We start from the raw sequence: 21,034 nt of genomic DNA, 5'->3' as shown, positions 1-21,034 counted from the left end.
TGTAAGAGAGAGGGGCAGATAGACAAAGAGAGAAAATGGGCATACCAGGACCTCCAGCCACTGCAGACAAACTCCAGACGCATGTACCATCTTGTGCATCTGGATTTATGTGGGTATTGTGAAAACAAACCTGGGTCCTTTGGCTTTGCAGGCAGGCACCTTAACTGCTGAGCCACCTCTCAGGCACCAGCAGTTTTTGTTGTTGTTGTTGTTCTGTTTGATCCCTCCATATCTGTCATCTGGATCACAGCATCCAGGGATCATGTATGTCCTCATTACCCTGCCAGTGGGTAAAATTTCAAAGGTCTGGGACCAAAAGAGAAACCCCCCTACCCCTCTTGTATCTTCATCCATTTCGCCTGGAACACTTCCTAGAAAACCTAGCTATGATGTGTGAGGAGCCTGGGTGGAAGCAGAGAGGGAGAGAATGAGGGAGGACAAGTTCTATACTCCCATGACACACAGGGCTGTTCTGAATAGGTGACAATGGAGTATGAAGTTGACTTGGAGCTCAAGAGGCAACAGACACCTGGTGTAAAGGTGACCTGAGTGGGACAAGCAGAGGAACAAGTGTGGGAGGCTGAGTTTTCAGAGAAGCACAGGGACGCAAGCGGCAAGGACACGAAGCCCTGGGTGGAAGACTGAGTGAGGCCTTGGTGCTGAGCAGCACATTATGTGGGTTTGGCATCATCCAATGACTTGGCAAAGGTCCAGCGGTGAAGAGGGCTGGGGCAAGGTCAGTGGCAGGATGGCAAAGAACTGCCTGTCACATTCCTCAGAGGAGCTAGCTGAGAGCAGGATGCAGTGCCAAAGCTGAAGGCAGCCACAGTGCTACCCAAGTGTCACAAGCTACTGGATGTAGTGTTCCAGGAAAACTGTAACCAACAGGGTCCGTTGGGTTGAAGAGAACCCAGTGAGAGACTCTAGGCCCAAATGGCCCTGCAGTGTTAGAGTCAAGTCACAGAATGGAAAATAGTCTTGCAAACATGAGGCTAGAGACACATCCTAACTTGCCCAAACATCTGATATGGCCAGGTCCAAGACACCTAGGTTTCCAAAGTCCCTGAGTCTTGGACCCAAGACTGGAAGGTATAAAACAGTCCCCAGCCCAAGGTACTCTTCTAGGAGCCATGGCACGCTCCATGCTTGGCCTCTACACTGTCATACTGACCCAGGAAATTGGGTATAGCCAGTGCCAGGAGGTGCCACACATCTGGGTGAGGTTATGAAAGCTACCCCCACTGTCTCAGTGGTCACCCACCACATGCACGTGGTTTTAGATGAATTGGAGCACTTCTCTGCCCCAGTCCTTCCACTTCACATCAAACAGATTAGAGTCCAATGAGCAAGAAAATATGCATTTTTCATCGGCTGAGGAACTTCCGGTTAAGATGGTGGCGTAGGTACCATGCCAAAGCAGCCTAGGGGGGAAAAAGACCAAAAAAGCTCAGCAAAATACAAACTTTTCTAAAAGGTGAGGTGTATAGGAAATTGAAGCAGCAGCGGAGAAGTAGGAGAGATACAGAGCATCCAGAGCCCGCATAGGCCGGCAAAAGCGGCTCTGGCAGCTCCGCCAACCGCCAACGCAGCAGCGCACCAGAAAGCAGCCAGGCTCGGCTCCAGCTGCAGAAAAAGCCAGGTGCGGGAGCTTCCCCTCACACTGCGCTCTCCGCAACTCAGGAAACGTGAAGGGAGAGCAGCAGTGAGCAAAAGAGGAGCAGACCGCAAGGTAGAAGAACATGTGGAACAGCGAGAGAACCAGAGCAGCTGCGGTTCCCTCCCCTCCCCCACCACCTGAGCCCAGCTCCAGCGAACAAAGCAGCGGCGCAGGACCCGGCCACGCCAACTTGAGCCGACAGCGTGACCCAAGCAGGAGCAGAGTTTGGCAGCAATATCAGCGGCTCTGGCACCAGTAACAGCAGCCCCAGCAGCAGCAGCTCCAGTTGTGGCAGCAGCAGCAGACACAGCAGCAGCAGACCCAGGAATGGCAGCAGTGGCAGACTCAGCAGCACCAGCTTCAGTGGGAGCAGTGGCTGTGGACACAGCAGCAGCAGCTTCAGCAGCAGTGGTGGCTCCAGCAGTGGCAGCTACATCAGTGGCAGAGGCAGCAACAGCAGTGGGTCCAGCAGCAACACCTTCAGCAGCAGTGGCTACAGGGGCAGCTTGAGCAGCTGCAGTTCCAGCAGCAGGGGTGCTGATCTGCAGGGCCACACTTGCCAGGCTCGGTTTGCCCCGCAGGAAAGGCCAGTGCCCAGCTCGAGAAATCAGAACAGCAGCCCGACAACCCAGGCAGCAACTTGACTGAGACCAAAATCATCCAAGGTAACTGGGATTGCACCAGGAAAGGGTCTCACTTGGTCGCAAGCTGACTTGGATCCCTCAACAGACCAGAAATCTTAACCTCTTTGTTGATAGAGGATCTGGTCGTTATAATAACTACTCTTGCATACATACTCGGGGCTGTTTTTGATTGAATGTGTACAGTGTTTAGTTACATTGTAGAATCTACCTGTATTTTATTTTATTCCACTCAGCCTGCTTGAATACTCCTATAGCAGGGAAATTCAACCCCTAAGAACATCTTTGTAGATACTCTGAGAGTCTTAAGAGCCACACCTAACACCTTAAGGTCCTACCCTGAAAATATATTACATTAAATCAATTGATACAGCTAAGAATACCCAGCTAGCTAGAGAATCCAAGCATTAACTTAATCCAAGATGCAAAAATATATACATTATAACACAAGAAACACTAAAAAGCAAGACGATATAAATCCACCTAAAGGTATTAATGCATCAGAAATGTCCTCCATTGAGAAAGAGTTAGAGGAAATGCCTGAGAAAGAGTTCAAAAGAATGATTATCAATATGTTCAAAGAGGTCAAAGAACAAATCAAAAGAATCAAAGAAGAAATCAAAGAGGAAATCAAAGGAATCAAAGAAGATGCAGCACACCAATTTAATGAAATAAAGAAGGCAATACAAGACATAAATAAGGAAATAGAAATAATAAGGAAAAACCAGTCAGAATTACTAGCAATGAAGAACACACTTAATGAAAGAAAAAACGCTGTAGAAATCTCACCAGTAGGATGAATGAGGGAGGGGACAGAATATCTATGCTAGAAGACCAGGTGGCAGACCTAATACAGTCCAACAAAGAGAAAAACAAACTTATAGAAAAGTATGAGTGGGAATTTCAAGATATTCAGGACACTATGAAAAGATCCAATATAAGAATTCAGGGCATAGTAGAAGGAGAAGAATTCCACTCCAAAGGCATAGTAGGCGTCTTCAACAAAATCATAGAAGAAAATTTCCCCCAAATTGGGAAAGAGGCGCCAATACAGATACAGGAAACCTTTAGAACCCCAGCCAGACAAAACCCAGAAAGAATCTCTCCTCACCATATTATAATCATACTTCCAAACACACACACCAAAGAAAAAATATTGAAAGCAGTTAGAGAGAAAAATCAAGTTACCTACAAAGCAAGCCCATCAGGATTACAGCAGATTATTCAACACAAACTTTTAAAGCCAGAAGGGCTTGGAGTGATATATTGCAAGTTCTGAAAGATAACAACTGGCAACCAAGGTTACTTTATCCTGCAAAGCTATCCATTCAAATAGATGGAGAAATAAGGACATTCCATGACAAAAGCAGGTGAAAGGAGTATTTGAAGACAAAACCAGCTCTACAGAAAATACTTGATAGAATCCTCCATGCTGAAGAAAAGGAAAAGCCACATATAAGGAACCTAGAAAAAACAAGCAATACTCAAATACTAGTTAAACAGAAGAGAGCACAGGTAGAACCAGAACCACACACATAAAAAAATGGCAAACATAAATACACACCTTTCAATAATATCTCTTAATATCAACGGCCTCAATGCCCCAACGAAAAGACATAGGTTTGCAGACTGGGTTAAAAAGCAGGATCCTACAATTTGTGGTCTCCAAGAAACTCACCTTTCTACAAAGGATAGACATTATCTTATGGTGAAAGGTTGAAAGACGGTGTTTCCAGCAAATGGGCTAGAAAACAAGCAGGGGTTGCTATCCTAATATCGGACAGGGTAGACTTTAGTCCAACATTAGTCAAGAAAGATAAGGAAGGTCGCTTGATATTGATTAAGGGCACACTCCAACAGGAGGACATTACAATCCTAAACATATATGCACCTAACATGGGGGCTCCCAAATTCGTCAAACAAACACTATCAGAACTAAGGTCACAGAAAATACCAAACACAGTCGTGGTGGGTGACTTTAACACACCATTCTCATCAATTTGACAGGTCATCCCGGGAAAAAATAAACAGAGAGGCATCTGGACTAAATGAGGTCATAGAAGGAATGGACCTAACAGATATATACAGGACATTTCATCCAAAGGCTGCAGAATATACATTCTTTTCAGCAGCACATGGAACATTCTCTAAAATAGACCATATATTAGGACACAAAGCAAATCTTAACAATTTCAGGAAAATTGAAATAATTCCTTGCATTCTATCTGACCACAATGGAATTAAACTACAAATCAGTAGCAAGAAAGGCTATAGAGCATACACAAAATCATGGAAACTAAACAATACACTACTAAATGATGAATGGGTCAATGAAGAAATCAAGAAGGAAATCAAAAAATTTATAGAGTCAAATGATAATGAGAACACAACATACCAAAATCTCTGGGACACACTGAAGGCAGTTCTAAGAGGTAAATTTATAGCCTTAAGTGCCTATATTAAGAAATTAGAAAGGTTGCAAGTAAGCAACCTAATGCTTCACCTTAAAGCCTTGGAAAAAGAAGAACAAGGCAAATAAAAAATCAGTAGATGGGAAGAAATAATAAAGATTAGGGCAGAAATTGATGAAATAGAAACAAAAAGAACAACCCAAAGAATTAATGAAACAAAGAGTTGGTTCTTTGAAAGGATAAAGAAGATTGATAAACCATTAGCCAATCTGACCAAAAGAAAGAGAGAAGAGACACAAATTAATAAAATCAGAGATGAACAAGGTAACATCACAACAGATTCCAGAGAAATTCAAAAAATCATAGGGACATACTATAAAAGCATATACTCCACAAAGTATGAAAATCTGAAAGAAATGGATGATTTCCTTGATCTATATGACCTACCTAAATTAAATCAAAATGAGATTAATCACTTAAATAGACCTATAACAAACATGGAGATCCGAACAGTTATCAATAATCTCCCAACTAAAAAAAGCCCAGGCCCGGATGGATTCACTGCTGAATTTTACCAGACTTTTAAGGAAGAGCTAACACCATTGCTTCTTAAGCTTTTCCAGGAAATAGAAAAAGAAGGAATTCTACCAAACTCCTTCTATGAGGCCAGCATCACCCTGATACCAAAACCAGGCAAAGATAGAACAAAAAAGAAAAATTACAGGGCTGGAGAGACGGTTAAGCGCTTGCCTGTGAAGCCTAAGGACCACGGTTCGAGGCTTGGTTCCCCAGGTCCCACGTTAGCCTGATGCACAAGGGGGTGCATGCGTCTGGAGTTCGTTTGCAGAGGCTGCAAGCCCTGGCGCACCCATTCTCTCTCTCTCTTTCTTTCTCTCTGTGTCTGTCGCTGTCAAATAAATAAATTTAAAAAAAAAAGAAAATTACAGATCAATATCCCTTATGAACATAGATGCAAAAATTCTCAACAAAATATTGGCAAACAGAATACAAGAGTATATCAAAAAGATCATTCACCCTGACCAAGTAGGCTTTATCCCAGAGATATAGGGATGGTTCAACATACGCAAATCTATAAATATAATACATTGCATAAACGGGTTAAAGGACAAAAATCACATGATCATCTCATTAGACGCAGAGAAAGCATTTGACAAAATCCAACTTCCCTTCATGACAAAAGTCCTACAGAGACTGGGAATAGAAGGAACATATCTCAATATAATAAAGGCTATTTACGACAAGCCTACAGCCAACATATTACTAAATGAGGAAAAACTGGAAGCTTTTACACTAAAATCAGGAACAAGACAAGGGTGTCCACTGTCCCCACTTTTATTTAATATAGTTTTGGAAGTCTTAGCCATTGCAATAAGGCAAGAGACACACATAAAAAGGATACAAATTGGAAAGGAAGAGATCAAGTTATCATTATTTGCAGATGACATGATTCTATACATAAAAGACCCTAAAGACTCTACTAGCAAACTCTTAGAGATGATCAAAACCTACAGCCATGTAGCAGGATACAACATTAATACACAGAAATCAGTAGCCTTCATGTATGCTAACAACAAACACACAGAGGATGAAATCAGAGAATCACTCCCATTCACAATTACATCAAAAAAAAATAAAGTACCTTGGAATAAACCTAATCAAGGAAGTAAAGAATCTCTACAAAGAGAACTTTAAAACACTCAAGCGAGAAATTGCAGAAGACACTAGAAAGTGGATAAACATCCCTTGTTCCTGGATTGGAAGAATCAATATTGTGAAAATGGCAATCTTACCTAAAGCAATCTACAAATTTAATGCAATCCCTATCAAAATTCCAAAGGCTTTCTTCATGGAAATAGAAAAAACAATCCAAAAATTCATTTGGAATCACAAAAAACCTCGAATATCTAAAATAATACTGAGCAACAAAAAAGAGGCTGGTGGTATCACCATACCTGATTTTAACCTATACTACAGAGCCATAGTAACAAAAACAGTGTGGTACTGGCACAAAAACAGACATGTAGATCAGTGGAACAGAATGGAGGACCCAGATGTAAGCCCAAGTAGCTATAGCCACCTGATATTCGATAAAAATGTCAAAAATACTCATTGGAGAAGAGACAGCCTCTTCAGCAAATGGTGTTTTGAAAACTGGATATATATCTGCTGAAGGATGGAAATAGATTCTTCTCTCTTGCCATGCACAAGAATTAAGTCCAAATGGATTAAAGACCTTAACATCAGACCTGGAACTCTGAAACTGCTAGAGGAAAAAGTAGGGGAAACCCTTCAACATATTGGTCTTGGCAAAGACTTTCTGAATACAACCCCAATTGCTCTGGCAATAAAACCACAGATTAATCACTGGGACCTCAGAAAATTACAAAGATTTTGCTCTGCAAAGGACACAGTGAAAAAAGCAAAGAGGCAACCTACAGAATGGGAAAAAATCTTCACCAGCTATACATCTGATAGAGGATTACTATCTAGGATATACAAACAACTCAAAAAGTTAAATAATAAGGAATCAAACAACCCAATCAAAAAATGGGCTATAGAGCTAAATAGAGCTTTCTCAAAGGAAGAACTACGAATGGCATATAAGCACCTAAAAAATGTTCTACGTCACTAGTCATCAGGGAAATGCAGATTAAACCTACATTGAGATTCCATCTCACTCCTGTCAGATTGGCCAACATCATGAAAACAAATGATCATAAATGTTGGCGGGGATGTGGAAAAAAAGGAACACTTCTACACTGCTGGTGGGAATGCAATTTGGTCCAGCCATTGTGGAAATCAGTGTGGAGGTTCCTAAACAGCTAAAGATTGATCTACCATATGACCCAGCTATAGCACTCCTAGGCATATATCCAAAGGCATCATCTCATTTCCTTAGAAGTACGTGCTCAACCATGTTTATTGCTGCTCAATTTATAATAGCCGGGAAATGGAACCAGCCTAGATGTCGCTCAAGTGATGAGTGGATAAAGAAGATGTGGAACATTTATACAATGGAGTTCTACTCAGCAGTAAAGAAAAATGAAGTTATGAAATTTGCAGAAAAATGGATGGACCTGGAATGGATTATACTAAGTGAGGTAACCCAGGCCCAGAAAGCCAAGCGCCACATGTTCTCTCTCATATGTGGATCCTAGCTACAGATAATTGGGCTTCTGTGTGAGAATGAAAATACTTAGTAGCAGAGGCCAGTAAGTTGAAAAGGAGACATAAAGGGTGGAGAAAGGAAGGGAGGAGAATACTTAATAGGTTGATATTGTATATATGTAATTACAATGATTGTAATGGGGAGGTAATATAATGGAGAATGGAATTTCAAATGGGAAAGTGTGGGGGTGGGGAGGGAGGGAATTACCATGGGATATATTTTATAATCATGGAAAATGTTAATAAAAATTTTTTAAAAAATGGGCTATGGAGCTAAATAGAGCATTCTCAGAGGAAGAAATATGAATGGCATATAAGCATCTAAAAAAATGTTCTACGTCACTAGTCATCAGGGAAATGCAGATTAAAACTACATTGAGATTCCATCTCACTCCTGTCAGATTGGCCACCATCATGAAAACAAATGATCATAAATGTTGGCGGAGATGTGGAAAAAGAGGAACCCTTCTACACTGCTGGTGGGAATGCAATCTGGTCCAGCCATTGTGGAAATCAGTGTGGAGGTTCCTAAAACAGCTAAAGATTGATCTACCATACGACCCAGCTATAGCACTCCTAGGCATATATCCTAAGAACTCATCTCATGTCCTTAGAAGTACGTGCTCAACCATGTTTATTGCTGCTCAATTTATAATAGCTGGGAAATGGAACCAGCCTAGATGTCCCTCAACTGATGAGTGGATAATGAAGATGTGGCACATTTATACAACGGACTTCTACTCAGCAGTAAAGAAAAATGAAGTTATGAAATTTGCAGAAAAATGGATGGACCTGGAATGGATTATACTAAGTGAGGTAACCCATGCCCAGAAAGCCAAATGCCACATGTTCTCTCTCATATGTGGATCCTAGCTACAGTGACTTGGCTTATGCATGAGAATGAAAATACTTAGTAGCAAAGGCCATAAGTTAAAAAGGAGACATAAAGGGAAGAGAAAGGAAGGGAGGAGGGTACTTAATAGGTTGATGTTGTATATATGTAAGTACAATGATTGTTATGGGGAGGTAATATGATGGAGAATGGAATTTCAAAGGAGAAAGCGGGGGGGAGGGAGGGAATTAACACGGGATTTTTTTATAATCATGGCAAATGATAATAAAAATTTTTTAAAAATAAAATATGGATTAATGAACTAAAAAAAAAAAAACTACATTGAGATTCCATCTCACTCCTGTCAGATTGGCCACCAACATGAAAACAAATGATCATAAATGTTGGCGGGGATGTGGAAAAAAAGGAACCCTTCTACACTGCTGGTGGGAATGCAATCTGGTCCAGCCATTGTGGAAATCAATGTGGAGGTTCCTAAAACAGCTAAAGATTGATCTACCATACGACCCAGCTATAGCACTCCTAGGCATATATCCAAAGGACTCATCTCATTTCCTTAGAAGTACGTGCTCAACCATGTTTATTGCTGCTCAATTTATAATAGCTGGGAAATGGAACCAGCCTAGATGTCGCTCAAGTGATGAGTGGATAATGAAGATGTGGCACATTTATACAATGGAGTTCTAGTCAGCGGTAAAGAAAAATGAAGTTATGAAATTTGCAGAAAAATGGATGGACCTGGAAAGTATTATACTAAGTCAGGTAACCCAGGCCCAGAAAGCCAAGCGCCACATGTTCTCTCTCATATGTGGATCCTAGCTACAGATGATTGGGCTTCTGCGTGAGAATGAAAATACTTAGCAGCAGAGGCCAGTAAGTTAAAAACGAGACATAAAGTGTAGAGAAAGGAAGGGAGGAGGATACTTAATAGGTTGATATTGTATACATGTAATTACAATGACTGTAATGGGGAGGTAATATGATGGAGAATGGAATTTCAAATGGGAAAGTGTGGGGAGGGAGGGAATTACCATGGGATATATTTTATAATCATGGAAAATGTTAATAAAAATTAAAAAAAAAAGAAAATATGCATTTTTATGATTTGTTCTCTGAAATATCAGGGATTGTGTATTACTACAGTAGTGGGGATTGGACCTTGACAGCTTTACAAAGCAATGGATCATGGCTCCTATTTCTGGACAGAAGAGATGGGGTACCTGAAATGAACTACAGAGACATCCAAGAACTTTGAGACGATGTTTAAGAAGGATGTGCCTGTCTCCTGGAAGCCCATATTCTGGTAGACAGCCACGGCACCACGCTGTATCCTGCCAGTGTAAAGGACCACTTCACTGTAGCCCTGGTCCCGTGCAAACTGGAGGACAGTTCTGACCAGGGCTTTGGCTATCCCCAGTCCTCGATGCTGCAAGGACACAGACAGGCGAAAGAGCTGCAGCTGTTTCCTCCCTAATGGTGGATCCTTGACTGGCAGAGCACCCACAATGCCTGCCACCTGTTCACCAGATTCTGCCACCCAGAAGCAGGAGCCACGACCACTCAGGTAGGACTTGGTGATGTCAGCCATGTCTGCGCGCAAACATGTGTCCACATAGTTCCTCCAGGGGTATCTAGCAAGGAGCCACAGGGAAAGGAGCAGACAGAATGTACATAGAATGGCCAAGAACCAGGAACCAGACATCAGGACTAGAGCCAGGGGTGCCCCAAGTAGGAGCAGGAGGGTTCTGGGCAGCATGAGTGCGTGGTAGAAGGTGGCGGGGATGTGCTCCTCCATGCCCTGGGAAAACAAGTCCAGGACCCTTTTGCGGTCTCTCTCCTGGTACTGGCGGATGTGAAAAGGAGCCATGGGAGATTTCTGCACCTCAAATCTCATATTCACTGGAGACAGCTAGATCTTGCTCGCACGCCTTCCTGCAACCCTGCGGGAAGAGAAGAAATCATCTGAGTCTCCTGAGCCATGTTCTCTCCCCTATAGATCCCAGTGATGCAGGAATTAGGGGTTCAGGAGGGCTCCCCAGGATTTATGAACCCCAAGTTTTGAGTTCTGTCCTACGTTTAATAAAGATTTAATAAAGACAGCCTCAAGAAGGATAAATTATAAATTTTTAAGTTTATTTAGAGGGAAACCACAAATGTGGGGTCTATTTAAAGGAGATTTGGATTTAAGAGAAACTAAGGCTTTTAAGGAGGGGTTAGAGTAGAGCTGCAGGCATTTGAAAAGTGCCTTTAAAGAAACAGAGGCTTTTAAAGAAAGACTGGACCAGAGCCACAAGCATGTGGAGGATAGATCTTCTGAAGGGAGACTTAGAAGGAATACCCAGGACATCTGCCTTGTGCCTTCCCCATGGAAGAAAGTTAAAAGAGCAAATGGTGGGGCTGGAGAGATGGCTTAGCAGTTAAGCGCTTGCCTGGGAAGCCTAAGTACCTGGGTTCAAGGCTCCATTCACCAGGACCCACGTTAGCCAGATGCACAAGGGGGCGCATGCATCTGGAGTTCGTTTGCAGTGGCTGGAAGCCCTGGCGCGCCCATTCTCGTCCCCGGCCCCTCTATCTCTATCTGCCTCTTTCTCTCTCTGTCTGTTGCTCCCAAATAAATAAATAAATAAATAAATAAATAAGATAATCAAAAAAATTTTTTAAAAGAGCAAATGGTGGTGCCTTAAGGAAGAATAGCAGAGAGAAAATAGCAAAGCAGAGACCAAGAAATTCAGAGGAGAAATGAGTAATGAAAGAGTTATAACCATGGTTACTGCAAGTTTAAAGAAATTACACAGGTAGCAGGCCTGGAGTTAGTGATCTATAATGTAAGGGAAATACAAATATGGTAGATTCAGAGACCAGAGGAAAATCATGCAGGTGATTAAAATGAGAAGTTACCCAAAGTATAAAGAAGAGGCAAGCAGAAAATTTCCCCTAAACCAAGAAACAGTTTTTTGCTCTCTTCACCCTCCCAGCCTGCTGGATGAGAAAGAAGCCGAACTCATGTGTATCCAAGCAGAGATGAGAGAGATTCCAGACAGAGACACAAAAAGAAGAAGAAGAAGGAAAAAAAAAAAAAAAGCCCAGACTGGAAGAAGATGGGAACCTTTATATCCAAGGGGAAGATCTGATTGGTTTGTATATTTGAAGGGCAGACCCAAAAGCCAGCCTCCCTGGGCCATTTATTTAGGTAGCATGCTAGACTGTGAGCAGGAGGGGGCGCTGTAGATCAGTCTTGATCAAACACAATTCCATCTCTACCACTAATTCTGTTCTTGTGCCAGGGCTGGGTGGCATGTGTGTGGCATCTCCTGGTTCTCTCTGGGCCTCAATCTCTAACTGAAACTACTCTCCTCCTTCACCAGCCTTCCTAAAACCGTGGAGGTATGACTAAGGGGTGTCTTCCTATATCACCCAAGAAAAAGTGCAGGTTCAGCAACATTTGGCATTGGGCATATCACTTAAGGCCTTGGAGCCAATCAGTAGAACAGGATAAACTAGCACCTGGTTTTGAGGGTCCTTTGTGGGTTGGTCATGGGGCGGGTGGTGCGTATATTCACATGTGCAGGTGGCAGTGACAGGACAAGATCGGGTGTTGTTCCTCAGGTGACATCTGCCTTTTCTTTTTAATTTTTGTTTATTTTTATTTATTTGAGAGCAACAGACAGACAGAGAGAGAAAGAGGCATATAGATCCAGAATGAGCATGCCAGGGCCTCCAGTCACTGTAAATGAACTCCAGATGCATGTGCCCCCTTGTGCATCTGGCTTACGTGGGACCTGGGGAATGGAGCCTTGAACCAGGATCCATAGGCTTCACAGTCAAGCGCTTAACTGCTAAGCCATCTCTTCAGCCCCTGTCTGCCTTTTTTGAGACAGAGTCTCCCAGTGGCTTGGAACTCACCAAATTCGGCTAGAGTATATGGCCTGAGAGCCCCAGGGATCTGCTTGTCTTCTCCTCCCCAGTGCAGAGATTACATATTTGTAATACCATGCCTGACTGTTGTAATGTGGGGTCTGAGGGTAGAGATATAACTTACTGGTTAAGATGCTCACCTACAAAGCCTAAGGATCCAGGTTTGATTCCCCAGTACTCACATTAGCCAGATGTAAAAGGTGGCACACACATCTGGAGATAATTTACAGTGGCTGGAGGCCATGGCACACTCATTCTCTCTCTCCCTATTGGCCTCTCTCTCTCTCTCTCTCTATCTATCTTGCTCTATCTCATGCTCTCTCTCTCTTCCTTCTCCCCACTGCCTTTCACACATAAATAAATAAATAAATAAGGTGGGATCTGGGGCTTGAACTAAGTTCCTCATGCTTACAAAGCAAGCACTTTACCAACAGAGCTATTCCCCCAGCCCACTTTTGAAGATTTACACTGGTAACTTACATGTACCATATTTCCAGGTCCTTCCACTCTGCCTCCTTACCTCATTACAGGCTCTTTGAGCTTTTGGTACACTGACACAGCACTGTACAGAAGGTAGTTGAGGTGTCCTCTGCTCTTTGGGGTTCACACATTGCAGAATCCCATACTCCAGTTCCAATTTGACTGAATCTTTTCCCCAAAATTTTATTTGGGAAGGTTTAGTCTGTTGAAAGACAAAGTAAATTTTGGTCAAGTCAAAATATTCACTTTTGAGTGTACAGGATGGTTGTGGGAGTTTAGGCCCACACTGAGCCCCTGCCTTGCCTCTTACCTGGTGCCACAAAGGCAAGAGTGTCCAAGACAATCCAGCAAGAGATGACTTAAAGAGGAGCCTGATAGAGCCTGCACCACATCTGGGGAGCAGATCTAGGCTGACAACTCACTGGCTTGTTCCTGGGTAATCATAAACCAAAGGTCAATAGCTTGAATGTCACAGAGAAGGGAACACCTAGCTGTTTACTTTGTGATTTCCCTTGGAAATAGCCAAGAGAGGAAGCAGGCTCAGGGACAGCCCAATGGTCTCACTGCCATGGGAAGACAGCCACCTCTCTTCCTGATGCCTTCATGCCATGTCTCTCACAGGAACCCTGGGCCCTGTCAGGGCTACCGTGGTCTTCTCCACACACTGGCTAGGCAAGCTTGACAACAGTGCAGCTCACACTGGGTCAGGACTGCCGGCCAAGATGGTTCAATGGGTAAGGAACTTGGTACAAGCCTGGCCTGGTGGCACACACCTTTAATCACAGTACTTAGGAGGCAGACGTAGGCTGATCACCAAGAGTTCAAGGCCACCCTGAGAATACATAGTAAATTCCAGGTCAGGCTGGTCTAGCACGAGACCCTACCTTGAAAAACCAATAACAGCAGCCAAAGGAACTTACTACACACTGGGATCACATGTACTCAAGAGTCTGGGGACTCTGGCTCAGAGACAATGTCCTTCACAGCTGGGCTTTTCCCAGTCCTGGGAAAATGGGCCCTGGTGGTCCCACACTGACCTGCTGCCCCTCCTCCTCACCATCAAGCCCTCCCTCAGCCATCCTGAGAAGACACCTGCTATGCTGTGGTGTTCTTTTCAGCCGTGGATGACAGGCTTGGGACAGGGATCGCCAAGCTGAGCCAGTGCCCCACAGTCCTCACCTGGATCAGCTGAGGAGTTGCCTTGCTGAGACAGGCAAGAGGGACTCACTCACAGGGACCCTCTTCTCCATGGAGCTGTTCTGGGGAAGGAGTGTCTGTTCCTTTCCCTAATCGTGACCTGGAGGCCAAGGAAAGCTGTTCTCTCTCTGCTCGTCACTTTCTGCACTCTTTCTCTGCCTTGTACACTGGAAGCCAGCGCTTGTTTGTGGCATTTAACTCACAGTCTTGTGGCAGGAGGGCTCTTGGGAAAGATGCAGTTAGCTAAGGTGGCAGCTTCCATTGAAAAACCAATAAAAGCAACAGACAGACAGAGAGAGAAAGGAGCTCCTCTACAACACTGGGGACAGAGACACCTTCCCACTTGGGAGGAGACACCATGAGTAGTTCTACTGAGATCCTGGTCACCAATGGAGGCAATATGGATCAGGTACGAGAGACAGGTGTGAGACTTCTCAGTAAGAGTGCTTGAGTCCAAACCCCAGCTGCCACAGTCAGTGACAGGACCTTGCCAGAATGAGGATAAAGAAGTGAGGGCAGGGCTGGAGAAATGGCTTAGTGGTTAAGGCACTTACCTGCAAAGCTTAAGGCCCATGTTCAGCTCCCCACATCCCATGTGTGCCAGAGGCACAAGGTGACACATTCATCAGGAGTTCAATTACAATACCTGGAGGCCCTGACACACCAATTCTCCCCCTCCCACACACATATCTCATAAATGGCCAATCTGTTGGGCTTGCCTCAAAAAAACAACAACAACAAAACAAAAAAAATAGAACTGAGGATGTCCCTGTGGCAGGACCAAAGCACTCTCCTTGAGAAACGGTTGTCCTCAAGGAAGTGAGTCGGTGACACTAGCAAGGACCTTGCTAGCAGAACTAAACCCTAGCTCAGTAGTCCAGGTTCTATTGTAGATGCACATTCGGTCATAAACATGTCTTTAAAGCGGGCAGATAAATGGCTGGGGTGTGGTGCAGAGGCTGCGTGCACATCCGTCTTCTTTCACACCCAATGTGAAACATGAATCAGCGGTACAGAGAGGTGGTGATATGCCCAGAGGCACGTGGATGATCCAGCAAGACAAGAGTCTGCTGGGTGTATAGATTGCCCACTGTTGGAAGCACAAGGGCAACAAAGTATCCTAGAAGTTCACATCCAGTCACTGCTGCTTCCTACAAGAACCTGATATGTAGCTAGCAGGACAAAGCACTTTTGTTCTAATTTCTCAGTCATGTTTTTCTCATGGACTCACTGCTGGCAATGGACGGCTTGCTCAATGTTGACAAGAGGTCACTGGCACTAGCACGGTGACAGATATTCATGTGGTCTGTCTTTCAGGGGACAGTCAAGACAGTGACATCCATACCACCCTGAGGTACCTTATGGGGCAGAAATGTAGAGCTTAACATGGTTGAGAAGGGATGAGCAGGGCAGCAGCAGAATTATGCCAGCTCTGTGCCGAGTGTCAAGGCTCCTGTGGGGAGATGCTAGGCTTTGGAAGTTCAGAACTTCCTCTTGGAGCCTGCAGTCATATTAACCTGGCAGAAATAGTCACATCCAAGCCAGGAAGCTTGTGGGCTTTCCCTGCCCTTTCTGTCCCATATGCTCAGTGGCTACTGTGTCTTCTCCCATATGTAGTGGCCTCAGTCCCGATGTCTTGTTGGGAAGGCAAGTTGCACCCTGTGGTTTCTGTTACTCTGGGCTCGGTACCACCTTCCTCCAGCACTGAACTCATGGTGGGTACAATGCTTTCCAGTCACCATTGATACTGTTCCTTCTGTCTCACCAGCTGAAAAGTGAGAGATTATAACTCAGCATTCCTAAGGATGTTTGGCAGGTCAGCTTGAGTCTGTGGACTTCTATTAAGAATTAGGTGAGGCCTTCCAGGGCTCAGGAACCATTGCGGAGGAGGTGGCGGAAAGAACATAAGAGCCAAAGGAAGGGCAGGACTCTTTACAACTGCTCCTCCGGACACAGAATGGCCTGGATATCCATGACCTCACAGAGCCTGACACTACCTACACAAGACCATCATAAGAGGAGGAAAAGATCATGACATCAAAATCTAAGAGAGACTGATTGCAAGGGAGAGGGGATATGATAGAGAATGGAGTTTCAAAGGGGGAAGTGGTGGGAAGGAGGGCATTACCATGGAATATTATTTTATAATCATGGAAGTTGTTAATAAAAAAGATTTAAAAGAGCTTTTTTTCTGCCTGCTCCTCCCTCCCCCAGAGCACCGCTCCAGCTGCACAGTGCTCCCTCCGAGGTCCTAGGCTAGCGCCGCCTTCTCCCCCAGCTGCCAACATGGTCATCTGCCAGGACCTCATCAGCCACGATGAGCTGTTGGATCTATCACCTGTCATGGCAGCCAGGGGCTGCTTGCCATCCCTACACCACCAGGACTAGAAGAGCGGGACTGACGTCATCATGAGCTTTTATTTTGACTGAATGATTTTGAATGGAGGCATAGTTTTCTTTGGGTGTTTTTTGTTTCTTTGTTTGTTTGTTTTGAGGTAGGGTCTCACTCTAGCCAAGGCTGACCTGGAATTCACTATGTAATCTCAGGGTGGCCTCCAACTCACGGCGATCCTCCTACCTCTGTCTCCCAAGTGCTGGAATTAAAGGTGTGCGCCACCAGGCCTGGCTGTTTTTTGTTTTTGTTTTTGTTTTTTTTAAGGGGGAAAAAAATGTCATGTAGGTTGTCTAAAAATAAGGTGCATTGAAACTCAAAGAAAATTGAAAATAAAAAATAAAATAAAATATTTTTTTAAAAAAGAGTTAGGACGGCAGCCTGCGGACGTTTTTCAAAATGGGAGCGCGCGTTTGGCGCCCTGGCCCCGGGAAGGGTTGGAGGGGCCTTTCGGTGGCGTCGGCGGCGTCGCCGGGAGCGGCGGCCTAGACAGGACACCCTGATGGGCGCCCAGACCGACCGGCTGCTTGGAGCGCTGCCTCGAAAGGACTGCGCGAGGAGGGCGAATCCCGGGCGCTGCGGCCAGGGCTTGGGAACATGGCGACGTGCATCGGGGAGAAGATCGAGGATTGTAAGGTTGGCAGTCTTCTTGGGAAAGGATCTTTCGCTGGTGTCTACAGAGCTGAATCCATTCACACTGGGTTGGAAGTTGCAATCAAAATGATAGATAAGAAAGCCATGTACAAAGCTGGAATGGTACAACGAGTCCAAAATGAGGTGAAAATACATTGCCAGTTAAAACATCCTTCTATCTTAGAGCTTTATAACTATTTTGAAGATAACAATTATGTATATCTGGTATTAGAAATGTGTCATAATGGAGAAATGAATAGATTTCTAAAGAACAGAATGAAACCTTTCTCAGAAAGTGAAGCTCGACACTTCATGCACCAGATTATCACAGGAATGTTATATCTTCATTCTCATGGTATATTACACCGGGACCTCACGCTTTCCAACCTCTTACTTACTCGTAATATGAACATAAAGATAGCTGACTTTGGACTAGCAACTCAATTGAAAATGCCGCATGAGAAGCACTATACGCTGTGTGGAACTCCTAATTACATTTCGCCAGAAATTGCAACTCGAAGTGCACATGGACTTGAATCTGATATTTGGTCATTGGGTTGTATGTTTTACACATTACTTATTGGAAGACCACCTTTTGACACAGATACAGTCAAGAACAACTTGAATAAGGTAGTGTTGGCAGATTATGAAATGCCAGCTTTTTTGTCAAGAGAAGCTCAGGACCTTATTCATCAGTTACTTCGTAGAAATCCAGCAGATTGTTTAAGTTTGTCTTCAGTGTTAGACCATCCTTTTATGTCCCGAAATTATTCAGCAAAAAGTAAAGATCTAGGAACTGTGGGAAGACTCGATTGATAGTGGACATGCTACAATTTCTACTGCAGTTACAGCTTCTTCCAGTACCAGTATGGGTGGTAGTCTGTTTGACAGACGGAGACTTTTAACTGGACAACCACTCCCAAATAAAATTACTGTATTTTCAAAAAATAAAAGTTCAAGTGACTTTTCTTTAGGAGATGGATGCAGTTTTTATACTCAGTGGGGAAATCAAGAGCACAAAACTAGTAATAGTGGAAGAGGAAGAGTAATTGTAGATGCAGGGGAAAGGCCACATTCTCGGTACCTTCGCAGAGCTCATTCCTCCGAAAGATCTAGCACTTCTAGTCCGTCTCAAGCAAAAACATGCACAGTGGAACGGTGTCACTCTGTGGAAATGCTTTCAAAGCCCAGAAGATCACTGGATGAAAAAGAAGGGCAGTGCTCAGCCACAAACAGCAATGTCAGTGTTTTTCCCTTCTTTAAAGACAAGGCATCCAGTAGTTCTGGATCTTTTGAAAGACCTGATAATGATCAAGCAGTCTCCAATCATCATTGTCTAGGAAAAACTCCTTTTCCATTTTCAGACCAGACACCTCATATAGAAATGGTACAGCAGTGGTTTGGGAATCTGCAACTGGATGCTCATTTCAGAGAAACTGCTGAGCACAACATGTTTGGTTCAAACCATGATGTCCAAGCCCCCCCAGATTTGCAGGGCACACCAAGAAAAGCATGGAATGATACAAGAGCCAGCAAGCACTGTGACGCTCCTGATGATGCACACACTGTACAGCAGCTGGGTCCCATGCAGTACATGACAGGACTTCACAGTCAACCTGAAATCATTCACCAAGAACCTGGTTTTGGTTTAGATCCTGTCTCTGAACAAAACAAAAGGAGTGTGGAGTCATCAGTGGGTTATCAAAAACATACCTTACGAAGCATTATGTCTCCTTTGACTGCTCACAGACTAAAACCAATCAGACAGAAAACCAGAAAGGCTGTGGTGAGCATCCTTGATTCAGAGGAAGTGTGTGTGGAGCTTCTCAAAGAGCATATGTCTGAATATGTGAAAGAAGTTCTTCAAATATCCAGCGATGGGAATATGGTTACTGTTTATTATCCAAATGATGGAAGAGGCTTTCCTCTTGCTGATAAACCACCCTCTCCTACTGACAACATCAGTAGGTATAGCTTTGACAGTTTACCAGAAAAATACTGGCGAAAATATCAATATGCTTCCAGATTTATACAGCTTGTAAGATCTAAATCTCCCAAAATCACTTATTTTACAAGATACGCTAAATGTGTTTTGATGGAGAATTCTCCTGATGCTGACTTTGAGGTTTGGTTTTATGATGGAGTAAAAATACACAAAACAGAAGATTTAATTCATGTGATTGAAAAGACTGGAAAATCTTACACTTTAAAAAATGAACCAGAGGTTACCAGCTTGAAAGAGGAAATGAAAATCTATATGGACCATGCAAATGAGGGTCATCGTATTTGTTTAGCACTGGAATCTATAATCTCAGAAGAGGAAAAAAGAAGTAGGAGTGCTTCCTTTTTCCCAATGATTGTAGGGAGAAAACCTGGTCATGCTGGTTCACCTAAAGCTCAATCACTTCTGCCTCCTTTGGATCCTGGCTGTTCCAGGACAGAGGGTCCATCTTCACATAAGGTCATCACAGATAGCGCCACTGTTCCAACACAGGCATCAGCACCTAATCCTTCTGTCATTACAACTGATGGGCCTGGCCATACAGCTTCAGGAACAAGTGTATCTTCTGGTCTAAAAGATTGTCTTCCTAAATCAGCACAACTTTTAAAATCTGTTTTTGTGAAAAATGTTGGTTGGGCTACACAGTTAACTAGTGGAGCCGTGTGGGTTCAGTTTATTGATGGTTCACAGTTGGTTGTACAAGCAGGAGTATCTTCTATCAGTTATATATCACCAAATGGTCAAACAACAAGGTATGGAGAAAATGAAAAATTACCAGACTACATCAAACAGAAATTACAGTGTCTGTCTTCTATCCTTTTGATGTTCTCTAGCTCAAGTCCTAGCCTTCTTTGATTAATATTGTTTTGGTATATCTACCTTTAATAAATAATGTTTGGTTGGCTTTCAAGTAAAGTGATTTTTTATTTAGAAAGTTTAACCTCAGAAAGCCGTTTTATTAAACAGAACTTTGTACCATACATATAAGCTGGGAGAACACAGAATGAAATTTTAGTTGCTCACCAAGTATTAATGGTCATGAAGTAAAAATAGGACACCAAATTGTGTTTTGAGAACATATATTCCAAGACTTAATGTGTTCATATATTTGTACTGAACAATATTTTTAAAGCAGGAATTGTGGTGTATGGCATAGTTGTGCCTTTGTTTCTTTTCCTTCTTGTCAGGCCTGTTGAGAATCATGGATAAAACATGTTTGGGAAATCTGAATATGTAAATAATGTGTATATATATATGACTAACATGTAAACATGTACATTTGTTTTATATTTATTTTTATAGTGCCTGTGGCTGTTGAAACGTTTGTACAAATGTATTAATGTATTTTATAAAAAATAATAAATACAGTGCTAAGTTGAAAAAAAAGAGTTAGGTGAGGGCTGGAGGGATGGCTTAGTGGTTAAAGGCATTTGCCCACACAGTGAAAGGACCCAGGATCGATTACCCAGGACCCATGTTAGCCAGATGCACAAAGGGTTGCCTGCATCTGGAGTTCGTTTGCAGTGGCCAGAGGCCCTGACACACCCATTCGTTCTCTCCCCCTCTTTCTCTGTCAAATAAAAAATAGTTTTAAAAATTGCTTTAGCCGGGCATGGGGGGCACGCCTTTAATCCCAGCACTTGGGAGTCAGAGGTAGGAGGATG

General features: G+C 43.4%; 2 protein-coding genes across 3 annotated transcripts in view; one reads left to right on the top strand and one right to left on the bottom strand.

Moving 5' to 3' along the window:
* Positions 1–103: 103 nt before the first annotated feature.
* LOC123461466 (N-acetyltransferase 8-like) overlaps positions 104–21,034 on the bottom strand; it is a 46,016-nt gene continuing 25,085 nt past the window's right edge. The window contains exons 2-5 of one of the 2 annotated variants that reach the window (XM_045151988.1): positions 13,457–13,578; positions 13,187–13,348; positions 9,972–10,691; positions 104–1,421 (exon numbers count right to left, since the gene is read on the bottom strand). In XM_045151988.1, coding sequence (XP_045007923.1) covers positions 1,277–1,421; positions 9,972–10,645 — 819 coding nt within the window. In that variant the 5' untranslated portion in view covers positions 10,646–10,691; positions 13,187–13,348; positions 13,457–13,578 and the 3' untranslated portion in view covers positions 104–1,276. The remainder of the gene's footprint in view (positions 1,422–9,971; positions 10,692–13,186; positions 13,349–13,456; positions 13,579–21,034) is intronic. The other variant, XM_045151989.1, reaches the window with a different exon arrangement.
* LOC123461465 (serine/threonine-protein kinase PLK4-like) lies at positions 17,213–20,465 on the top strand. Its single transcript, XM_045151987.1, is given in 2 exon segments — positions 17,213–18,169; positions 18,171–20,465. Coding segments are annotated over 2 exon segments (2,892 nt in total). The 5' UTR covers positions 17,213–17,332; the 3' UTR covers positions 20,226–20,465.

This window comes from Jaculus jaculus, chromosome 6 (assembly GCF_020740685.1).
Source record: "Jaculus jaculus isolate mJacJac1 chromosome 6, mJacJac1.mat.Y.cur, whole genome shotgun sequence".
NCBI lineage: Eukaryota > Metazoa > Chordata > Mammalia > Rodentia > Dipodidae > Jaculus > Jaculus jaculus.
The sequence above is the reverse complement of the archived record's forward strand: the minus strand, read 5'-3'. Positions and strand labels throughout refer to the sequence as shown.